This window comes from Emydura macquarii, unplaced genomic scaffold (assembly GCF_026122565.2).
Source record: "Emydura macquarii macquarii isolate MOO-44397 ecotype Brisbane River unplaced genomic scaffold, CSIRO-AGI_Emac_v2 contig_2897, whole genome shotgun sequence".
Classification (NCBI taxonomy): Eukaryota; Metazoa; Chordata; order Testudines; family Chelidae; genus Emydura; species Emydura macquarii.
The window spans coordinates 28292561-28316937 of NW_027133034.1; the positions used below are offsets into that span (position 1 = coordinate 28292561).

General features: G+C 39.1%; 1 protein-coding gene across 3 annotated transcripts in view; it reads right to left on the reverse strand.

Annotated features, from left to right (window-relative positions):
- CAMK4 (calcium/calmodulin dependent protein kinase IV) overlaps positions 1-24377 on the reverse strand; it is a 279841-nt gene that overhangs the window by 26988 nt on the left and 228476 nt on the right. For all 3 annotated transcript variants that reach the window (XM_067568492.1, XM_067568491.1, XM_067568493.1), the window contains 2 exons: positions 6901-6991; positions 4145-4219 (listed from right to left, as the gene is read on the reverse strand). In XM_067568492.1, coding sequence (XP_067424593.1) covers positions 4145-4219; positions 6901-6991 — 166 coding nt within the window. The remainder of the gene's footprint in view (positions 1-4144; positions 4220-6900; positions 6992-24377) is intronic.

The window sequence follows — 24377 nt, forward strand, 5'->3', positions numbered from 1 at the left end:
TACCAGCCCTGCTCTACGGGAGGGCCAGGGGGCTACAGACTGCGAGAGAAGCCTGCCCCGCCTGGGGCCAGGGCTAAAGACTTGTAATTTGCTAAGCTTATTCCCCTAGAGCAAGGCGCTATGGCCTTTCTTGGAGCCTGGGCCCAAGAAAGAGTCGCAACGCCCTGTCTGGACTGTGCCACCAGCCTACACCCCCAAACACAAGAAGTCATAGGGCTCAAGAAAAAGATCCTAAATCTGTGACTCCCACAATAAACTGAGTATTCTAATAGCAGGGTCTGGAACATTTCACTTCTTTATGTAGTGAAGGCCATCTTTTTAATGCCATGTATGAAATGAGTCAGTGGTCTCAGTTGTGTTCCTAACAGGCAAGTGCCGACATCACAGTTTACCAGCTATTATTTGATGCTCCCAGTTTTATTATCTTCCAAGTGCTGAGTGGCCTTTTTTCTCTTAACATTTGTTCCATGAGTTAACTAGGCCCTGATGGTAAGACTTACTGGACGCTAACTGCTACAATTAACTTTTTTTCCAAGATTAGTATTACATTTCTTTTTCTTTAATTGAACAGTTTTACTCCCTCTTTTTGGTGCAGGATGGGTTTATATTTTGTTCTTTCTGCTTGTACACAGTGTGTTATCTGTGTTTGGGATATAAGACAGCTAAAAATGTATGGTTACACTTTTTGTTACATATTAAGCATAGGAAATTACAGTCAGTTGTGTTAATTTTGTGGATGACTTATTTTCTCCCCAAAGCAGTGGACATGCTATGTTCAGCACTTCATTATTCATGAACTATTAGCATTATAGTTTCCTGATTCAGTTCATCAGGACCTCATCCTTCTACTTGGTAGCCTATTTTTGTCTGATTATGATTCTCTGTGATTTTGTTTAATTTTCAGGTCTATGGTTTTTCTTTTATATTCAAGTTAGTGGTGGTTTCTGTTATTAAAAGCCTCAGGCTTGTGGCATGTGAATGTATTATGATTTATTTCCTTTTACTGAAATGTTGTATACTCTAATATGAAAACCCACTACATATAGTTTAAAATATGTAAAGTTACATTAAAAGCAGGTGTTGCAAGCAGTAATATATTATTTTCACATTATATTTTATATTATTGCAAAGATTTGCCATTTAATAATTATAATGTAATATTTAAGCAGTTTAATTAAACTCTACTTGCAAATGGCGTATTCAGTTTGGGCCTATTCCTGCAAAACGAAAGTCAATAGTAGCTTTGTCACTGACTTCCATGAATTCAGGATCAATCATCTGAAGAATGGGCTTCTTTCATGTCAGAACCCACCTTTCCTTTGAATTCAGTAATTAGGGCCACATTTTCAGACAATAGAGGCTGACTTCAGCAAAGGGGAAAATATGGGTGCATCTGTATTTTTACATGCAAATCAGTAATTACACATGCAAATAATTGCCTGCACATGCAATTACCTATTTTGTATGCAAAAATATGGGATGCACATTTTACCAAGTCAACTTTAACTTTTGGAAAATGTAGACTTTTGTGATGAAACATACCTGAACAATATAGCTCATACATGACGAGTTTTATAAAATGCATGCTTAGTGCCCATGATCAATGCAAGATAAAACAGTATCATTAAGGCCTTAAGAGAACTTTGGTCAAGGGTTGTCCAGTGTCATAACATAAAAACAACACAAATATTAAAGTTAATTTCTCAACCAGTTAAACAATAAAAGTTGTAGCTGCTATGTATTATACTTTATGGGCTCCAGTAAGAAGCCAAGTATGGCATCCAAAGTTACATGTATAATCACACACCTAATTTGTTCATGCAGTTATTATGACTGCACATGCATATTAGGCATTTATGCAAATAAATGACCAGCTAGATGTTGTTGTGCAAGCAAGCACTCAATTTGTATGCATAACTGCTGTACCTGTGTATGCAAATCATGGACATTGTGTAGCATGCGTCCTAGCCCAGGAACACAGGTTTGCACTAGCTTGGCTCAAGCTAGCTGAGTGTGGATGTTGCTGCACCGGTGGAGGCTCAGGCTAGCCAGCAGAGCTTGGAGTCAGGAGGGTTCAAGCTCAGGTGGCTAGACTGAGCCTCTGTCGGTGCCGCAACATCCATACTGCTAATTTTAGCACACTAGTCTGAGTGGAGCTAGTGCATGTCTGTCTACCCAGACTCGTAGGCATGCTCCCAACTGCAGTGAAGACGTATTCTCAGTGGCTGAATGTGGTTCTGTCATTAAAATTACAAGAAGATAAAACTTTTATGTCTGAGATTTTGAGCAGGCTTCTGTAACCCTGACAGCTGTAATTTATGGTAGGAAGGGGCTACAGAGGGATATAGGAGTTTTCAATACGACTAGTAATCACAAAGCGTGGAGCTGGCCAAACCCATGAATGACAAATATTGTTTGTAAAAGTTTGATAAAGACTGAAAAACAGGCACATAAATAACAACAATTTAGACAGCTTTAATGTATTATTTGTATTGCCTAAATGTCCTGAGTAAAATCAGGGCCATTTTGTGTTAGACAACATACAGAGATGGGAAAACATGGTCCCTGCCACAAACAGGTTACATTCTAAATGTACTTTTAAAATGGCATACACTGTTCTGTCTGTCTACGTAAGGTATTTACAGTGCACTAATAGAAGTTATAGAAATTTATGCTATTAACTGAGACTAACCATAATGCTACATCTGAAGCAACCACGTTATTTTATTCTTCTTTTGTTTTGGTAAAAAATTGACTATGAAAAGGTCCCGGCCCTTGCACACCTCTCAAAGTGACAAGTACTCCCACTCCAATCTTTCAAGTTGCCTAAATCCCCCTGTAACAGGGCTGTCTGCTCCTTTAAGGCCATGAGGGTTTGGGAGCAGCTGACCCTTTTTTGGAAAGAAGCTCAGCAGGCAGGTGTTGGGAATCACCTGACAGCTAACAGCATCTAGTGATTGGGTCTCATGAGTCCCAGCCAGGGGATATAAAGAAGGGCCCCAGCTCCATGAGGCTGCTTAGAACCGGGAAAAGGACTTGGAGTACACTCTTCTGTGGCTGTAGCAGAAGACTGTGAGAGGACAGGCTAGCCTGTGAGTGGACACTCGTAGGCTGGGGAAGGTCCAGCTCATTAAGCTGTCGGAGGCCAGAACACCCCACAAGCTCAGTTTTCACTTGAAAACAGGACTGTTGCTTTTTTTCAAATTGCTCCACTATATTTTAGTGGTATAGAATAAAAAAGATCCCTGGGAAAAGGGCTACGAACTGGGTGTGGCTGTTTGAGAAGTGGGTGTGGCTGCTTGTTTATCCCAGGCTGATGATCCAGTCCACAGTCACAGTAGGAAGCTCCCTGATATTGCCCACACAGTTATCAATTGTATCGGTCCCAATTCTGCACTGCACTTAAGCACCTCTTTTTAAGTCAGGAGACCAGGGCTCAAGTCGTGCTGGAACATTCTGGAACTCCAGTCCAGCATTTTTTTTGGTGTTCTGGTACTTCTGGTAGGGTGTTTAGGCACGTCTTTCTTTCAGGACTCAGTCACTGGTGAAGACTGTAGCATGTGATAAAGCTATGCACGTGCTTAAGTGCCTTGCTTTCTTAGGACCTTAAGCTATCCCTCTTTCCTTAGTGATAATATTAAAATAGATAATTTGGTCTTTATTTAAAAACAAACAAAAAAAACCCAAACAGGTCACCCTAAGCTAGTTTCTACTACACTTAATTTTGGAATATCCATAATAAACATTATGATGGGCCCTATCCAGTCACACTAATGAAGTTGCCATTATGCCTTGCATGCCAGTATAATCCATTATCTCAGTAATTTGACATGGATATTGATCATATTTGTATAATTAGAGTATTATTGTATATTTAACGTCAGAGTACTTTCATGTAAATTATGAACTTATATTAGAAAATGCACTGGAATATTGGTTAGTGTGGCTTGGAGCTTTAGAGTGTGTTTGTTTTTAAAAAGTTAACACTGATGCCAATTTCTGAATTCTAGTTTTTGATTTAAGCTGTTCAGGGGCCTTGTCAATCTTAAGAAACTATCATTTGCCATCCACAGAACCAGGAAAATTTAAGTAGTCTTTGAATCAAAGTCTAAGTCCAATGTATTATAAGTAATAAAGAACATACCACAGTACCCTGGAGTTCCACAAACTGTCTTCATGGTCACTTGATCTTCCACGATCTTGGAAAGCCCAAAATCAGCTGTCAAGATTTGTAGAAACATAAAATAAAGGTTTTTATTGTATGTTTGTGACTGTGTAAAGTGAGCATAGATTCAACAGGGGGAATCACTTTTCTTTTCACTTCACTTCTCTTTTTGAGAACACTATATTTAAGGAAAATCACTGTCATTTTAAGGAACAAAAATTACTTCAGGATAATTGCACGGAAACAAAATTATACAGAAGCAAAATTTGTGTTGATGAATTAATTCCTCTTGCTTTAAGATCACCAAAATATTTTTAAAGTACAACTTGTGCTAGCTGCCCCAATGATGGTGGAACATACAGTAGCCAGCAGTGAAGAATCAGATGAAGACTCAATCATGTATTCAGAATTTCTGAACAGAGCATGGAATGGGGGGAAATAAATACAAAATAGAAGGCGTTTAAAAACTGGAGAAGGTATATTTTATATACCTCTTATCAGTTTTGCGGACTATTTTCATGAAAATATGGCCTTCATTCTGCTGATGTACTAACTTCAATGGGTGCTTTGGAAGATAAATTATTTTCCAAATGGATGGTTTTGTATTGTTAGAGAAACGTGTGTCTTTCGGTTCTGAAACACATCACCCACCTACTGGCAGGTCAGAAATTCTGATGACCCGATTCTCCTGTAAAACAGAAGGACAATAACTTTTTTCTGATGTCACTCAAAAAAACACTGGCCCTGGCAGTACTCTTTCTAGGAATGACACTGGATGCATTGGGCTGGAGTGCTACCACTTTGGACTTTGACTTTTTCAGATCTTATCAACTAAGTGGGGAGTGGCCGGGGATTTGATCCTATAAGGAACTGAGCCTAACAGCTACAATCCAGAAAAGCATGTAAGCAAGTACTTAACTTTAAGCATGTGAATTACCCCATTGTTTTAAATAGAACTACTTGTGTGCTCGAAGTTACACCTCTGTTTATGTGACTTGCTGGATCAGGGCCAGAGCACTTAGCACCTTGGATCATGCCTCTGGATAGTATTTCAATAGCAGATTTCCAAGGAAACCCCAGGTTTTGCCGGAAGGGGGTTTAGTGACTCAGCATGTGGCACCCTCCTCCCTGAATAAATACTGAGCCATCAGGAGCCAGCATGGTGTCATAGGTGGCACTTGCATGTCCCATCTTTCAAATGAGATCAGAACTGAAGAGCTAACCACTTGTAGTTGTTTGTTTGTTTCTTTGTTTTTTCTAAGAATGACCTTAGTATCTTGTTCAAATTCCAATTTGGATGATGACATTCTGCCTTCAAAACTTCAGAATATAGTTTGTTTGTCTGCTCTTGTTTAACATGAAAAGTGAATACTCTGAGCTCAGAACAAGACGACAACAGCTGATACTGTGCTTTGAAAATGCCAATGTAGTAGATTTCATGGGCTGTACAAGCCTGCCTGGGACTCTGAGTACATATCTGCATTGCTAGCCCCTGCTGATGCCTATTCCACTGCATCTTCACTGCTATTTTCAGTTGTGCTAGCGAGATTAAAGTTATCATTGGTATGCCTACTCAAGCCACCATTACACCTCTGACTGCAGTGTAGAGATACCCTCAAAGGTTCACTTTTCTATAACAGTTTATCACTTATTACTTTTCTTTACTCAGATAAACAGAAATAGGCTGACCACCAGCATTATTCATTATAAATCAAATCATCTTTTTAAACAAAGCATTCTTTTCAATCAGAAAGTAATGAAATACAGCCTTTAAAATGAGTGTGTGTTTGAATGCTAATCTCAGCACCCTGGGATATAATGTAAAACATAATTAGGAAGAGATGTTTCTTTACCATAAGCTCTCAGAGATTCTCTCTCTTTAGAATATGTTATCACAATTCAGCAATGCCACAGCCTACATGGCGCATCAGTTAGCATCCTGTTGCTTTCTGCTTTATCATGTTCCGGCTGCACTGCGCTGCCATAAACTGGCACACACACACACTGTGGATTCCCTACATTAAAGTGGTGAATATTCTTATGGTCTGATTTTTCAAAGGTACTGCACACCCGATGCTCCTACTGACTCCAGCTGCAGTGGCAAGTGCTCAGCACTGCTAGAAAGCCAATGCTCTTTACTCTTTGGTTTGTGCCATAAATTCTGCCAATTCAGGTCAGCTTGTAGCTTGTCTGGTCTCCTCCCACCTTTTTTCATGCTGCCACCTGTGTCTGGAATATCTTCTCTAATCTGTCTCATACAACCTGCCTCTCTTCCTTCAAACTCCTCCTCAAACTCACTCCTTTTGGCTTGCTTTCCATTGCTTACCTCCAACTTTGCCCTCTCTTTCATGTTTGTCCTGAAATTTTAATATATTGTCTGACAAAAAAGGAACTAACAAGTGACACGTAGCTAGAATCTGATCTCATGATCTTCCCTGCCATGACCTTCACCCTCCCAAACCCCATCCTTCTTCTGTTTGTCATCTCTTGAGGTGTTATATCTAATTCAGACTGTAAATTACTCAGGGCAGTGATTTGTTTTTATATTTATCTTTAAAGCACAAGACACAGCTGTGCTGCTGTATTAAGAATGGGTGTCTTTGCTAAAATAGAATAAAATGATGGAGAAAAGAGAGGAGATGCATGTGAACTGCACCAATCCAAGGGAAGGATGGGAAGTGTATAGTTAGTGCAGCTCAGGGAAGGATGGGAAGTGTATAATTAGTGCTGCTCACCTATTTTTAATGGTGCATCTGGTTCTGGTGTTGCATAGAGTAGATTCTCTGGCTTCAAATCACGGTGAACAATCCCATTTGCATGTAGGTACTAGAAGGGAAAAATCAAATTATCTAAGTCATAGTATGAAGCAGCTTTTCCCTAATCCTATATAGTTAGTCTATTGACTCTTATTTCATGACATGGGATAACCCAACTAACCACATTTTAAAAAATTGTTTACAAAACTTCTCCGCATGAGACCCTTGAATGTAGCTTGTCATCTGAACAAAAAGTGAAAATTGAAGAGAGAGCATCAACTCTCATGACTGAGAAGAAAAACCATCTCTGAGGGAATTATTAATCATTCTGTTTTAAAACACAATGGTAACATCTCTAGGGAGTTATTGTTAGCATAATAGATGCTGAGATTTTGAAGTCTGAAGCATGAGAAAAACATTAGGCGACTTTGCATGTTAGATCATTCTGAGAGGTTAGAACATGGTCACACAACTATTGAACCACACACAAACTTTGAGAACAAGTACAGTGGAGAACCTAGCATGTGTGCTGCTCTAAAAATAAAATCTTTACTTTCTACAGCAGATTGAAGGATTCTAATATTGTACAGTCCTGAAGCTTGAAAATTCCACCTGTCCTACTGAGGTCAGGGGTGTGCATGTATACCTGTAGTGCACTGTGAATTCTGTTGAATAACTGAGTTTCTTTAAGAAAGATATTCCTGTCTTGCAGGAATGGAAAGAGAAATTTTAGGAATCAAGGGCTGCATCTTCCATTTCAGAGACAAAGAGAGAATGATGTATAGGTGGAAGTGGGTGGAAGATATACCTTTTTACTTTTGTGTCTTGAGAAAATTTTCATCAAAAAGAAATCTCCAGCCTTTGAAAATTATGTACAAAAGGTAGAATTGTAGTGTCTTATTTAAGGGGCTCTAGATTTACATCTTCTCATTTTAACTCTTAAGCCTTGTCTTCATGACAAAGAAAAGGTGTGTGTTTACCTCATGATAGCTAACTTGTGGCAACTAGCACAAGGTAGAATCCCAGTGGAGACAAGGCAGTTGTAGTTTTAACACAAGTTAACAAGTCAAGGTAAAACTTAGACTCTGCCGTATTCTTTACCTCAACTTGTTACCATGTGAAAATGACAAACCCCCTAATTTTCCCTCAGATTTTACCCTGTGTTAGTTACTGTGTATTAGCTAACTTGAGGTAAGACCACACTTTTTCTTAGACTTTGTCTTCATTGACACAACAGTGCAGTTTTCTACAGTGAGATAATAAACGTGTGATAGTTATCTTGCTGTGAAATCCTACATGGAGTAGAGGCACTTATTTACCATGAGATAAGTAGGTAAGGACCTCATCATATCCCTACATGTGGCTGTGCTCACCTAGTTTACCTTGCAGTTAAGCTACAGGGCTTTGTCTCCATTATGATTTTACATCAGGATACTTAATTCTTGTTAATATATTCCATGATAAAAACTCAGCTTCTTCTAATGGTTGAGACCTAGTCTCAGTGAAGAAGCACTCACAGCATAGCACTGAAGTGCTTGATGAGAACAACAATACAGTAGTAGCACACAGTAAATATAACAAAAATAAAATCAAGTAGGGGTGGGCAGAAATGGGCTTCTGAAACAATCCGGTTAATATGGTGAAAATCATAGTTTAGCTCTCTCTATAGGAAAAGTGGGAAGCAACAGACCTTTAAGGATATGTCAGTGAATATTTTTGATTATTTCTCATGAAATATTACTATAGCATTTGTGGGTAAGGAATGCTACAGCTAAGGTTACAGGCAGACTTTCGGCAGGACCTTGGTTTCACATGCCCATGGCGTTCTCAAAAACAGCCGGCCACAGTTTGGATTGAAAATGTCAAGGCTTCATCTTATCCCATTTTTCTGGGTGGAAAATTTGGTCAAAATCTATTTAGCTGTTTTTTAGTTGTCTGAGTGTGAAATCATAGATCTCTTGCCACAAATTAGAAAAAAATTTTATTTCTATTGATGCAAAAAAAAAAAAAAGTCTCTCTTTTTCAGCATAAAGACACTGGACAGCCAGACTCCCTTCTTTATGAAGGAGGTCATTAGCTTTTTCTCAACCAGAGCTACCTGCTTTGCTCTTTAAGCTTCTGCATCATGTGTAGTTGCCTTCCTTCCCTCCTTATGATCTGGTCCAACTGTCATGTACAGATTGGGTTCCTGGCCTTCTGAGCTTATGCCATGATTGCAAAATCAGTCACTTACTTGGTAAATACCCTGGGCCTGACTCCCCTCTTGTTTACACCATTTTTTTTGTTTTGTTTTTACTAGTGAAACTTCAATCAGAGTAAGTGAAAGGAGCATCTGAGCCCCTGTATTTTCAGAATGTAGGGTAATGGTTACTTGTAATTGTAGACTACTTGATAGTTATACTCAGGCCTTGTCTACATGTGAAAATTGTTCCAATTTAACTAAATTGATTTTGAAACTGATTTAGTTACATCAGTGCAGTCCCCTTATGTGGGCACTCATTTCACTTTAAGGGTACTGTATACTGATTTGACTTAAGTTGATTTCTCACTGATTTAGTTTAATCAGTTCAATTTTTCTTGTAGAAACAATGCCTTGGTACTGTAGGTCCAAAGTTAATTACCATGAAAGCTGTGCTCTGAATTAAAAGACAGAAACAATTATATACACATTGTAATTACCATGTATTGCAAATACCCTAACTCTACCTTCTACATACTAACTCTGTCATTTAACAGTCAACAGCTACCATGAAAATAAAGAGACCAGGGAGAGGTCTGTTCCAGGCTATCCCAGTGACTCACTCTGTGAACTTGAACTGTATGATTCACCTCAGTTTCCCCATCTATAAAACAGGGATGATATTTTTGTAATATGTTGTTAGATCTGTGGATGAAAATTGCTGTGAGTCTACAGTGCTATGTGATAGTATATCATTATATTTGTGCTCTATAATACAAGGAGATATTAAACTATTAACAAAATATTCCTGCTTTCACTTTCTTCTAATTTTCAGTAAATGGTTCTAGACAGTAAAAAAAAGGTTGTTTGCTGATTGCAGCTTCATTAATCTGTGTTACCACCATAAACTGTTAAGTAGAAAATTTGTATTTACCTCACAGCATTGTATTTCCATAGCAACATTACTTTGATCTATTTAGATTCACTAAAGTCCCGTAGCATCTGTGTAGTAAAGCACGTGATTTACTTGTCGAGTAACAGCAATTAGTCTCTTCAGAGGTGCATTACAATAAACAAGGACACGATGAGTTTTAACAGTGAAAGGGAGTAACACACAAAAAGAACAATGCAAGATCATGAAAAGGGCATTACCTCAGACTAAGTAAACTCAGTGAAAGTCTTTTTGAGCATACATATAGATTTACACTGTATTGAAGTTATGCTGATAATCATTCTTACAAACTGAAGTTAAACAAAACCTCATCTACTAGCAATTAAGGTGAGTGGGTGGAAGGGGATCTGAAATGAGTTCATGTTTGTGCTTTAAAAACCCCCCAATCCACACATGTAAGAGTGCAGATCAGGTATTTTGCACTCAGCCAACCACTTTCATGAGCAAATGTGGGTTGTGTGTGGAAACCAATGTTCCTACACAATTTGCAGGAACACTTTTGTAGGTTCGTTAAAAGTTTGACTCTTCGGGTATGTTGCTAAAAACCTGCAGTTGACTTGTGCCAGCTGACTCGGGCTCGTGAGGCTTGGGCTAAGGGGCTGTTTAATTGCCGTGCAAATCTAGGACCGTGCAGATCTAGGAGCCTGCAAGATAGGAGGGTCCCAGCAGAAGTTTATGCCGCAATTAAACAACCTCTCAGCCCAAGCCAGTGTTAGCTGGCATGGGCCAGCCACTGGTGTCTAATCACAGTGTAGACATACCCTGAGTGTTTCAGTCAGAAACTTTTGGAACTGAGAAATCTAGAATCAGCATGATTTTGGGGAATATTATAGGACACTGTCAGCTAGTTTATGCCTCAAATTAAAGTTTTGTTTTACTTAGTATAACAAAACCTCAATAGAAATTGTCACGTGTGTTGTTGTTCTTTTAAATGTAGAGGTTTTTGTTTTGTTTAATCAAACCCAGACAACTCCATGTTGCAATACTTGTAACTCCACATTGCAGCATTGTTACAGTGATTAAACTAAATAGACTTTCTGGGGGCAGAGAGGGAAGCTGGAACACCTGACATGAGGTGGGAGTGCAACTAGGGTGACCAGATAACACGTGTGAAAAATCGGTGCAGGGGTGGGGGAGTAACAGGCGCCTACATAAGACAGTCCCAAATAGCGGGACTGTCCCTATAAAATCAACACATTTGGTCACCTATGTGCAATGGATGACTTTGCAGTGTTTCAAGGGTGCATGCATAGTAGGGTGAGAGAAGAATGAGTCCCCCCAACCCTTTTCTCAGTCAAGCAATCTCCCTCTTTCCCTGCTACCCTATTGAATTGACTAAATAGGAGGTGATGGCGTGGCTTGATGAGATTTGTATGGAAGAGAGGTCACTCAAAGGCCTCAGGGAAGAGGGAAAGTAAGGTGTCAATACGAGTCAGACCTAGAGGTTCTTCATGCATTGGCTCAGTCAATTTCACCAGTTCACATGGCCAGTGATGGCCAGGGTTTGCAGGGGGTTTCAACACTTGAAAAATACAGTTTTAAAAACCAAACATCAAGGTAAATCCTATAAGTGGGGACATTCCTGCTTTTCAGGAACATAGTCATCCAAATAGTGCAGGAGAACCAGAAAGGAAAGCAAACAAAAACCCCACACAGAAATTGACTAGAAACAAAAGGTACTATTTTAATTGTCTAAGCTAATTGAAATTCACATAAAACAGACCACTTAAATGGTGAAAATAATGTGTGTGTGACGGGGTATACTACTAGCACTGAAGAAAGGCAGCCCAAGGTAATTGTCAAGGAGCTGTAGAAAGTAAGTCCACCCAGGACTCTGGGTGCTAGTGGATGGGCCTACAGGCAGCAGAAAGATGACTGAGTCAGGGACTGTCCTGGGAGGGGCATGGAGAAAACCCTCCTTCAGCAGAACCAGCTGGCTAACAGAAAGGCCTAAGATGCTCTGCAGTGAGCTGATGGAAGAGGCCTAATGGAAGCAGAGTTGATATATTGGGAGACCAGGAAGAGAAGAAGACCTGAGAGAGGGCAAGATAGGAAGTTGTTGAGGAAGGCAGCAACAGATATGTGAAGTCAGGCCTTTACTGCTGTTCAAGGGTCTCTGGACCAGAACCCAGTGGAGAGGGTGGGCCTGGGTTTCCCTACCAACCTACTGAGAAAGGTGAAGTGGAAACAATCCCTGACAAGGGTTAGGAGTACTGCAACCCCGGTAACGATTAGTGAGTGTGGACTTGGATGGAGGGTTTATTAGTTGTTGAACTATTGGCTTACGCTGGTAGGGGTGAACCTGTATGTGCAGGGGAATTTAAATGAACATTTTTGGAAGGGCACATTAAACACACACATAAAAAAGGTTCATGTTACCCTCCCAGATTTCTTGGGACGCCTCGGCGGGAATGCCCAGCAGTGAGGAGGCAGTGGCTCCCCCTGACAGCAGCACTCTCCATGTCCCTGCAGCCCAGGGAGAGAGGAAGCAGTAGGGCGGCTAGCTGCCAGCTGAGTTCCTCCTCCTCTGACCCCTACAGCTGCAGCCTGCTGCTTCTCCTCTGTTGCTGGAGTCCCAGAGCTGCTGCCTGCTTTGCACACTGCCTGCTGAGGTAAGTTAGGGGGTGCAGGCAGAGGCAACGCGTGGAACTCCAGCAGCAGGTTGCAGCTGTAGGGGTTGTGGGTGGAGGAGCTCAGCTGGCAGCCAGGCACCCTGCTGCTTCCTCCTTCCCTAGGCTGCAGGGACATGGAAATTTTTGGGGTGACCTGTGCCCCTGCTTGTCCCCCCTTGTGCCCACCCCTGTGTATGTGACACAGCCAGTGGGCCAAGTTACAAGAAGAAGCAGGCTGCATACTTAAAATATGTTAAACAGAGGAGATTTTACTGACAATGTTCTGTTCTTGTTTCTCAAAAGCCATATCAAATGTTAATAGAAAGGGAAATGCATTTTACACACACACACAGAGACAGGCATAGTTTATGTATCTATATTAAAAACTTCACCATAACAAAGTCTTTTGTTTTAAATAACTGGACTAAATTCTGGTCCCCTGCACAAAGACACAGGGTTCTTTGTTTTTTTGTAAGCTGTTGGGCAGGGTCTGCCTTCCTATGTCTGTACAATGCCCAGCACATCTTTGTGGTATGGTAATAAAAAAATCATATAGATGATAAATGGTCTTTGCCTATTGGACCAACACTGGGGGAGCAGAATCCTCACCATTAGCAGGTGAAGAAGCACCAGTGCAACTACTCAGTGGCCACTTCAATAGTGGAAGCTGTCAGCTGTGGAAACATGTTGCGACCCATCTTTCCCCTCCAAATAAAGGAATTTTAGTCCATGGGTCTACATAGCTACAGACCTACTGGCTTTACTCTTTCTGCTCTCCCAGCCCTGTCTTGCTTCCAGCTCCTATGTGTACTGCCACACAATGTACTGCCTCAGAGACCTAATCTGTGGTGCACAGGGAAGTCCCTTGCATTGCCTCTTCAAAGTCTACCTACCGCCCACATAATGGAACTGTAGTGGTTCTGCTGCATTGTGAGTCTTGTTTGCTGCCCAAGTGTAGTGGGATTTACCCCATAGGGTGTTGAGCATACTCCAGGCACAGTAGGTTACTGCAGAATCAGTTTTATATAATATCAGAAGACCTGGGTAAATGTTTTTTAGGATTCACAGAGTCAAATGGGTTATTGCTGGTTGTTAAACTTTGATATGCTCAGCACTGTACAAGACACAAATAAAGACAGTCTCTTATCCTGTTAGCTATATAAAATATAGACAGGCGTTCTCCTAGTTTTTATTCATACAATACACAATACCAACTTATGATTGGCACATGTCCATGTCTCCGTAAAGGTGACCTGCAAAGGAAAAAACATTGGTTTTCTGTCCCACTCCTCATTTTTTGCTTCTTTATGAGACCTAAAAGCTTCTTTTTTCCTCAAAAAATCAGGTTTCATCTAGCCTGAAAGATTTCACAACTAGAGGACTAGTGGAAATCATGATGACATCACAAGAATCAGGAGTCTGAATGATGAGGAACTGGTAAGGTAAAGGATTTTTAGTCATACTATATAAAACTCTGGTTTTGCTTATTTGTATTGGCTCCTAATTCACTTCAATGTCTAACAAACATTGTGGAGAAAGAATGTTTTGGTTGAACACTCAGTACTCCTGCCCTTCAGTTAAGGTGACAACTTCCAATAGGCATTGATTTAGCTGTGGGAAGAAGTGGGTGACATTGGGCTTCAGTGTACGCTTTTATATTATGCAATGTGGTAATGCTTCAGAGTATTTTTATATAGAATATATATAGTCTTGTAATACTTGCCAACCACTTTAATTCACTCACAGTTTAAAAGGGAAAAGTTTTTATAGTCTCTATTTCTGCAGTTGTGCTACAGAATATTTTTAGGACTTCCACATGGAAGCTATTACTAAAGCAAGCCTGCAGGATATGGGAGAGTGGAGCATCTCTGTAGCTAAAAATGCTACTGAAGCTTTGAATTCTCTTTAAAAAAAAAAAGAAAAGTAAGTTCTTTTGCTCTGATTTCAGGGATGTCTAGACTTGTCATTAAGCTTTTTTTTATGTCTCTAACAAAAGTGTGTCATTGTGTAATGAAAACCACCACATAGTAATTTAGCTTAATTACAGCTATATAGTATTTGAGGGGCATATGGTTAATTGATAATGTCTCTGGAGCAGCTAGGAGAAAGTTTAAATAATCTTTTTAAGAACCTTACAGGACCAAGAAGGACCATTCATTAAATGAAAAAGATTCTTCTTTTCTATTCCTTTCTTTTTTGGGGTAATATTATTCTGATTTGGTTTTTACATAAACAGTCCAGGTCTCTAAAATGGCAGAACAAGATTCCAGCTAATTCTGCCTAAAACACCATCCTGCACAAATCACACAATATAAAGAAAGACAAGCACTTATCATTCAAAATATTGTCCCTGGATTACACACTTCTGTATTGAACTAGACTTCAAAAAGCTTTTCAAGTAGTAAACAGAACAATACCGTGTGTTCCATAATTAAGGTTTCAGGGAATAAGTGGGAACAGAGAATTTCATGGCTACAGAGTGGCTCTCTAAAATCAAACTATATATGAGATGGCATATTATTTGTATAGTAACACAGTAATAAGCACTGTGCTGTCTGGTACGAGGATGAGATCTTTGGCCTGAAGATCTCAGTGTTTTATCCTTGGGCAAATTACTTAATCTCTCTGTACCTCACTTTCCCCATCTATTAAATAGGGGTGATGCTTACGCTTGTAAAATATTTTTTATTTCTATAGATGAAATGCAGTAAGTGTACAATGCTATATAATTCATCATTACATTTGTACGTCTCCCATTAAAGTCAATGCAAAACTCACATTGTTTCAATGGAATCAGGGGCTTTATGTAATTTTTAAAATAAAAGTAATATGTTAAATATGAAAGATTTGGTTCTGTGATCCATGTGTGCATTAGACTGCAAATAACTTGGGCCCCAAATTGTGTAATGTCTCCTCTTTGGAAAACAAGATAACCTAATTGATTGTTGAAAAAAAGTGTATACTGGATTGTGTTACTGATCATATAAGCATTGATTTATTTAGGTGTATAACATCTACTTGATGAAACATCTTAGCCTTTTATTCTTTCTGAATTAGGAAAATAAGTGAAATACCCTATATTGACACACGTGTATTATCTCGGAAATAGAGAGGTTGCTGTATTAGATGTGGGCGCAGTTTTTGAGATTTCTCACCTATTTTCTTTCTCCAATGTGGATAGGTAATTGACAGTGTTATGATTACAGAAGCCCACCATCTGCTATAGGTTACTGATTCAACTCCACCAGAGACAATGAGGTTGCAGCAATATAACTGTCAAACAACACATTGTCAAATTGCACATGCACACCAGGATTTTCACTTTTTCATTAATCCCCCATAACAGTGCATGTTGTCTCTAGTAACTGATAAAAAGAAGGCTCTTTTTATCACCTCAGGAAATAAAAGCAACACTGAACTGTTATGGACTTAATTTAGCATGTCTTGGAATTTTGCATGTGGTTATGACATGGTTATTTAGGAAGCTAGCACATTAATTAAACCATAGAGTACATTCATTGCAGAAATACACTCATTCACTTCCCTGGAAATCTGGGGTACATAAGAAATTCAAGATCAGGATCTAAGTCTGTTATTCAACAGATCAATCTAAAAAATTTCCAGAAAACTTGTTAGTTTAGTTGAAACCAGTTAAACTGAATTTTAATCAGGTGAGCAAAGCATATTTTCCTTCATGTTTTTATAAATATGCCTTTCATATAGCCAGTTTAATTTATTAAAATTGTGAATCAGAGTAATAAAAAAGTGTGAAGAAATGCAACAATGATTCACAAATCAAAAGCTATGCTTATTTTCTGTTTGTCCATCACATTTCACACCTTCAATAACTCTGACCGGAAATTCTAAATCAAACAACTCGACTTAGACACTAAAAGAAATTTAGACTGTAATCTCCACAATTATTTTCTTTTAAATGAGGAAACAATACACTCATTTTACCCTAAAACAATAACCACAAAAGAACACTTTCCCCAATAATATTTAAAGTTATGTTCTAAAATTTTATTATTCTTTAACAATAGCTGTGAAATCTACACTAGCTAATATCCAAAACACTAACTGGAAATTTTTGGCATTACTAGAATGTAAAACAGAAGTGTTATCCTGTTCTTGAATTAGACCTGACATTATCCTAAAGGATGAAATGCAAAGTTCTACTACATTATTTAATCATTGTTTGACACACACAAGTGCTGATAAGAGAGTTTTTTTATTTCCTAGTCCCAGTCACCTGACATGGGTCAGGATTACAAAAGATTAATATCCCTGTGGCACGTAACAGGGGTCAGTGGATTGAGCCTGTGGCTACTATCATACCTCCTACCGGGCAACATATCCTTAACCTTTCTATGCCAATTCACTTCAGTATTACCCACCTTGCCGGAATAGATCATTCCTTCCATGACATTTCACAACCAGTTCTAGTTTGAATGAATGCACTCTCATATGAAGAGAGTGTGAAAAGACTGGGATTGTTGAGAAAGGAGATGAATAAGAGAGAAAATGATAAAAATTATATAAAATGATGAGTGGGAGCTTCTGTCCTCCCCATCTCACAACACAAGAACACCTGGACATTCACTGAAATTGAAAAGTGGCACATTCAGCACTAATAAAAGGAAATATTTTATAATGTATAACTAGAAAGGAACTCACTGTCAAGGATGCCACTGAGGGCAAGAATTTTGTTAAGATTCAAAGAGGGATTGGATGCTTAAATGGATAACCAGAGTAGCCAGAATTGTAACAGTTAATGCAAACAAAGAGGTTTTTGAAGGCACAAAATCAGGGCCAGCCCTAAGTGTTTTGCCAGACAGTGGTAAATGTTTTCAGTGCTTCAGCTGCCCCTGGAGTGGCTGAACAACCAACCAGCCAGTCAATCAGACTAGCAGAGTGGCACAGCGATGTAGTGCCCCCTACAAGTTGGGGCCCAGCACTACCGCCCTGCTCGCTTACCCCTAAAACTCACTCTGCTTAAAATCCTTGTGTCTCAGGGTTAAGCCAATTTCTAACTACTGAAGATAAGGACAAGACTTTCAGGGAGGCAGATTATCCCACATCTACCTACTCTGGGTTTCTTACATCTTCCTCTGAAGCAAGTGGTGTGGTCACTGTTGGAGCCAGGATGCGGATTAGATGGACCAGGGTTCTGATAAAGTCTGGCAATTCCTGTGTTCTTTGTGTTATGTTACTTGTGTAAATCATTTTGGTATCAGGGGAAATAGCAAAGAATTCACAGACTTCAATCTCCTAAAGTGGTCCTGAACAATTGAATTGAGAATTAGAATAGGAGGAATAATACTTAAATCTAATCCTGGTCTGCTCTGGGGACAGGCCTAATCCCTGGAGCAAGCTAGAGCAGCCCCAGAGATTGCAAGGCTGCTTATGGGCCACTCTATCTCCAGCATGCCTCTACACACACTAGGGGCTGTGGAGGAGGACTGCCTACATTGGTCCTAAACCATCCTTTTTCTGGGTGAATTCCCTATGAGGCCATTTTATACCCTTTATGCCACTGGAGTAATATAAAAGGGCTGTACCTGAAAAGGTATTCTGTCCCCAGTTTTGGAAAATTTAATTTGGCAGGTGACATTTTCTGAAAATTATGAATGATTTGCTTTTTTTAGGCAAACAGGGACTTAAAACAGAAACATGCAGGCAACATTAAGTACAGTTGTCACTAACACTCCAGCTATAACACTATACAAAGTGTGACCACATCAATACAACTACAGCATGAAGTGTAAGTACAGTAGGAGCATGCGTGCGTGCATGACAGAGTGAACCCCTTGCTACATAACACCCAAGTGGGCTTTGAATTATGCAGGGAATTAAATGGCTGTGGGGCATGGAATTAACCTCTCAAACCACGAGTAGCCCATACAGTTACAATGCAACTCCGCTGCAGCTGATATTGGCTAGAAAAGGACTTCCTAGGAGGGGTTATGTGAAGTGCTGATCTAGCAGACTTTCCCAAGACCCATCCACAAGAGCCACTCAGCACTAGCCTATTTAGAGTTGGCAAAGAGTCCCACTTAATAACATGCTCCCCAGACAGCCACTCTACCTGAACTTTTTCCTTCTGCAGGCCAGCCCCTGGGCTTAACAGTTGCTGAGGGCATGGCTCAGGTCCTCTACACTGGGAGCAATTTCTCCCATATTGATTTTTCATGCACATTGTACTTCTGCAATGCACTGCAGTTTTATGATGTTACGTAATTAAAAAATGAAGGCTATACGCTAGTGCTGGAAAGCACATCCATTTAGGAGAAATCAACAATGACAATCCTGACACTGGATGCAGTAGGTAATGCTGCATAATTGTAGTGAGTTGATAAATGGTTTGGAGCTGGACCCACACAGCAGTTAAAAATGAATGTTGTAGGTTTTCCTCTATACAAAGAGGAAGTCTCAAAGGCCTAAAACACAATAACAGCTGAGTTCTCATTGTGCTTCTGATAGTGGGTAGCTCTGTGGCTTTGGGTAAGTTACATCACTTCTCTGATTCTGTTTCCCCATATGAAATGATCCTTGCATCCTCAAAGTGGTGGTGTAAAGCTTAATTGGTGTTTGTACCGCAAGAAGCACTATGTACGTGCTAAGCTTTAGCATCATTTTGTTCTACTCAATTTTTATTCCCATCTTTATAATTTTTTTCCATATAAAACCTAGGCCATTAGCCAAACAAGTCAAATAATATAAGGGAGCAAAAGTTATTAATTAGCTAACAGACACCCAAAAAACTTGAAATGCTTTAGAAATGTAAGTATCTTAAAAACAGACTAGAGGAATTACCTATTTGAGGGATGATTATATTGTGTCAGTAAGCTAAACTTTAGAAATGAAAGCATTCTATTAATTGAGTTTATCCTTGTAAATTCATACAATTATACTAACGCTATAAAAAATGGAGGCTAAATTCTGCCAAATCCAAATATTTATCTAGAGGAGCTGACTACCCTGTATATTTGTTTTGCCTGCATATTATGGTCCTGATCCAAAGCCAGCTGAAGTCAGTGATTCACAGTCTTTCCATTAACGACAATGGGTTTGGATTAGGCCCTATATAACCTATATGGGAGTCATTAATAACTTCTGGCATTGAGGTCTTGGGCCAAAAGAGTAATTGTTACAAAGCTAAAGGAAATTGCCTTCAATTAACATATACAACACAAACTTCAATTATATTATTTAAGTTCTAACCATCCTAAATACATTTATGTTGGAAATGCTAGAACTATCTTCAGATTCTAATGTCAGAAACCAACACTCTCCCTCCCTAAAACCCAAGAAAACAGAGGCGGTAACAATGCCTCCAAGAAAAGTGGTGGCCTAAAGCTACAATGTAGCCCCACGTATAGATATCTGGATGTTTTCTACACTCCGTGTAGAAATATAGCAACAGAGTGCAAGGAATAATACTAGGATCTTTAATTCCTACAGTGCCTTTCATTTCATATCAAAAGATGCAGCATGTTCTTTGTCTGATGGTAAAGTATGGTTGAAGAATACGGGTTAGATCCTCAATCCTTTTTCAATCCCTTCAGGACTTAAAGATGCCTTAAGGGCTGACATAAATTCTAGACCAGTAGCTCCTGGCGAGGGGGCATTCCTAGGTGGGCTAAAGTCATGCTGGGCAAGGCCAGGTCATGATGTACTCCTGCCATCCTGGTCAGGGGAGCAGCTCCTTGGAGTCATTATTTGCTGGTACAATTTAGAGCAGACCTAAAGCTTCTGTAACTAATGCCTGAGGCTGGTTCAGGGCCCAGCAGCCTCCAGGGTTAGGAAGCCAGAAAGCTGATGGAAAGCCATATATGGCCCCCTCACCTCAACTGCATAAAGCACAGTTCTGGAATACCCAGGGATCTTACCCTCAGTGTTTGCCAGATCATCAAGTTATACGGACACTGAGCTGGGTGATCTAAAACAGTAAATTTTAACTTTCTTGTAGTAAAATACTTCTTAATGTTATTTTTCTTAATCTAAGAAACACACAGCTTCTTAAAGATTTTTATACTTTTCATTCACTTTTTTAAAAGAGGTTTTCAGTATATGTCATGGCTTGCACTTGTTTGCTTAGGAGTATAAGGCAGTGTTGTTCTCTACATACAGACACATGAAAATAAGAAGAGAAAAATGGTTTGTCCTCAGTATAGTTTCATTAGGCTGTTCATTCTACAAACAGAGTGCTTCCATGACCACAACTGTACACAGAATATGTTCAAAGATAATGAATCAGGTACATGTTTTATGATGTCAGATGATTTATAATTATTTTCAAGGTGAAACTTCACGGTAACAAGTCTATGAAGTATGATTATATTTCTCTTCCTGTACTACACATATTAAAAAAAAAGTATTTTAACACGTCATTGTACCTAATGAATATTTATAGTCAGGATTTAAATTTCATTTATGCATAAACAATGTGCAGATGTTATTTTGTGCTGCTTGTCTTGAATTCCAAAATCTGGCCTGCATATAACTGTATAGCTTTCTAAGCCCAGTATTGATCTTGCAGACATAACATAAGGAAGAAATACCTGGATCATATTCTATGTTTTAAAAGACTTTTAAATTGTAACATTTTCTTTCATATGATTGTTAAAGACTTTTATTTCTACAGTTAGACACCTCAAATACAGCTTTAAAGGATATAACCTGCAAAGTCAAGACTGACAGAAGTGCTGTGATTTCTTTTTTTCCCCTCTGTGGGTGTAAACTCATTCCCATAGGTGCTCTAAATTGCACCAAATTTTAACAAGCTTCAGGGATCACCAACGTCAATTAGCTGACGTGCAGCAAATTCTAGCCCAATCTCCCAGCACACCCATAGGCTGCCAGGGAGACAATTTAGCTGTTTTGGCAGCTCTATGGTGCCTTACACAGGGGTATTCCCTGGGGGATGGTTCCACAAGCCATATGGATCCTTTATACCTTTGCAGTCACAAAAAAGCGCTTCATTAGTCAGAAAGTATCTAGCACTTGATCTACCCCTGGCTACTATCCACCCCCTTCTCCTGGAAGAAATAATCTGCTATTTAGGACCCTAATGCCAGCTAAAGTGAGGCACAAAATAGACTCCCATTCTGGGGAACCTCTCAAAGCCAGAATTTGGCTCCACGTGATCACATGAAAAAAAACTACATGTTTACTGTTACAATCTATAATATGAACTATTACAAAGGAGTGTTATATCGTGTATTTAAAACAATCAGAACATTAACAATAGTCTGTGGCTAAGAAAATGAATGAGAATGAGTTAAGAAATGCCAATCTTCTGGAATGAAGAGGAGGGCAAAAAGCAGAAGCTGTAGGTATCTCTCTTAGACATGTGACCTGCTCCTGAGAAAAATATCTCAAATGATGCATGAATAAATTATGTTTTCTGGTAGTGAATACTAGGTGATTTGTGCAGGCTTCTGAATGCAGAAGAACAATTTAAATCACACCAAGTGTTAGAAAATGTGACAGCCTTATTAACGCGTTCTGTTCCCCTCCAAACCCCGGATGTCTAAATTCTGCATGGTTAGAATTCTAAAAGAAGTGCTGAATGGAATACGAAATACAGCCAAGTGAAATGCTGAATTTTAAACTTGGATTTTCCCTAAATCTGTCACTATGTCAAATTTTATAAAATTAAGACACTCTTTTTTCTCTGTAGGATTAGCAACATATAAATGTAGCATATTTAATTTTTTTAATGATGTCCTCTTTTTATGTTAAGTGCTGTAGCCCTGAGCTTTAAGCAGCACTACTAACTCTTTAAAAATTTGCTACACTATTAAATTCTAGTGTTCAAAAGTACATTGTCGCTTTGCTGAATCTGATTTAAAGCACTGTATTACTTGCACGATAATCCATCTGACCCAGAACTTTAGCTTTTCAGTGAAGAGTTTCCAGAGTCACTTCCACATATATTTCTCTTCATTTAATTGCAGGATATGAATTATTATGGATTGGATTTTTAAAGGAGCCTAAGAGACTTAGGTGCTGGTTTTTGACACTCAGTGGGACTTGGGTGCCTATCTCCATAGGCTCCTTTAAGAATCCCAGTTTATAACCTTAAGAATAATCTTGTACAAACTATTTTGTGGGGAACTACAGCACTTTGCTAGTTAATATGCCTTTAATATTAACATTTACTTTTTTGGCAGAGTCAAAAGGAAAATCCTTAATATTTGAATTTCATAAGATAAGATAGTATTTCCAGTGCAAATAAGTCAGTCTTTCCAAAATCTGCAGTCTCTCGGGGCTATACGTTTGTGACAAACTAATGCACTCTGCAACAGTTCTTGTAGCAGTGATAACAAGTAGCTGCAGAAAATGCTGTTATCTCCTGTGTCTCTTCACGGCCAGGGAGTTTGACACTTGAAACAAGTAAGTGAATGTAAGTGATGAGACTTACGGTACATAACTGTGTGTAATGATAACCCAGTACTGGAAAATGAATTTAAAAAGTGGTCAGATGCAAGAGCTCAGTACTGAATACTGGAAGTGGAAGCATTTCTATTGATGGGAGCAGGACATGACTGCTAGTTTAGGTCACTTTATTTAAGTACTGCCATGATTAAAATATCTCACCAGCCATGAATAATACACAGACAACTTTGTAATGCCAAGATACTAGGTTCTCTTTATAAGGTCTCTTTAGATGCGATGAGTAATGCCAGTCAGTCACATGTTGCCAATGCACCATGAGATTTACGGCTGAAAATGTATTTAAGGAACATAGGAGATAGGACTGGAAGGGACCTGCTGGGTCAGCAAGTCCAGTCCCCTGCTATCACAGGCAACCACATCATATAATCTAAATATCTGCATTTTGGGGATAGAAATTAGGATTGTGCCCTTTCTGGGTTTTTATGGTGTAGGCAAAAGCCTTGAAAGGTTGCTGGTGGTGGTTGGGGGAGACTGACATTTTTCTCTGGTTATTTTTTAATGTGAAAATATCAGGAATGTAGAGTCTGGTCTTCCCTGATTGTTTGAGGGTTAGTGGAAAATCTATAAACTTAACACCTTATTGAAAATCTTAACACTCTACTGAAAGGAGTGGTGGTATATATTTAACAAAGTCTTTTTACTCAAAATATTAAACTAAACACAAAGGGTGAAATTCCTGGCCCCACTGAAGTCAATGGCTAAGCTTCAGGATTTCACAAAAGAGTTTTAAACAGTCTAATTACAAGTCCCTTCTGCTCCTCATAGCTCAGCTTTCACTGTCTTGCTTATTGTGATATCATTTACATTAGCTCTCTGGTCAGAGAGTCTTCTGACCTAGACAGAGCCTGAATTAAGAGTGTAAAATATGAACTGGAAAAAAAACTAACAAGAAACTCAAATCCCTTCAGGTCTTCTTTATACAGAACACACAAGCAAAAAAAAGCTAATTTTTTCCCTTTGCAGATCATGTTAAAACAGAACAGAGAATCTATTACCAGTCCAAAGAATGCTAATGGGACAAAAATCAATGCTAGTTTGAGAAATTTTAAGTAACTAGCGTATTTTCCCCTAATATAATTGTTTAAGAACACACATGGCCACCCACTCCTCTTTATTCTATGGTGTGATTCTATAATTGAATAAAACATAAAGCCAACAGCTCTATGAACATGAAAACTGAAGCTGAAGAAAAAGAAGTACTCATAAACAATTTAGCCAGAGAACAAAAAGCATGGCAACATCAGAGATC